This window comes from Corvus brachyrhynchos, unplaced genomic scaffold (genome assembly GCF_000691975.1).
Source record: "Corvus brachyrhynchos isolate BGI_N302 unplaced genomic scaffold, ASM69197v1 scaffold1025, whole genome shotgun sequence".
In the NCBI taxonomy this organism is placed as follows: domain Eukaryota; kingdom Metazoa; phylum Chordata; class Aves; order Passeriformes; family Corvidae; genus Corvus; species Corvus brachyrhynchos.
This window is the reverse complement of record NW_008237925.1, coordinates 37,850-38,257: the sequence shown is the minus strand read 5'-3', so window position 1 is coordinate 38,257 and position 408 is coordinate 37,850. Positions and strand designations below refer to the sequence as shown.

The 408-nt window shown below is 67.2% G+C and overlaps 1 protein-coding gene across 1 annotated transcript in view; it reads left to right on the top strand.

Moving 5' to 3' along the window:
- FIBP (FGF1 intracellular binding protein) overlaps positions 1-408 on the top strand; it is a 4,124-nt gene that overhangs the window by 786 nt on the left and 2,930 nt on the right. The window contains 1 exon segment of the mRNA XM_017733329.1: positions 6-341. Coding sequence (XP_017588818.1) covers positions 6-341 — 336 coding nt within the window.

The window sequence follows — 408 nt, the reverse complement described above, 5'->3', positions numbered from 1 at the left end:
CGGGGAGGGGCTGGGGGGCACTGGGACATCCCCCCGAGTGCCAGGCCGTGCTCATGCAGCGGTACTGGGCAAACTGGAGGGACTGGGAGAGACTGGAACAGCGTAACTGGGGACGCTGGGGGGACTGGGAGTGAACAGGGAGGGACAGGTGGGGGGACTGGGAGCGCTGGGACAGGTGCTGGGCCCCCCAGGTACTACGCCTTTGATGAGGCCCTGGCCCGGGAGCTCCTCGGTAAGAAACTCTCCAAGGGCACCAAGAAGGAGCTGGATGAGATCAGCGCCCGCACCGGGGTCGGGATCCGCAGCTGCCGGCGCCAGGTGGGAGCCCAAACCCGGGGGGGGCGGGGGAGAAACGGGGGAATCCTAAACCAGGGGGGAGGGAAATGGGGGAGAAACCCCAAAAATGGG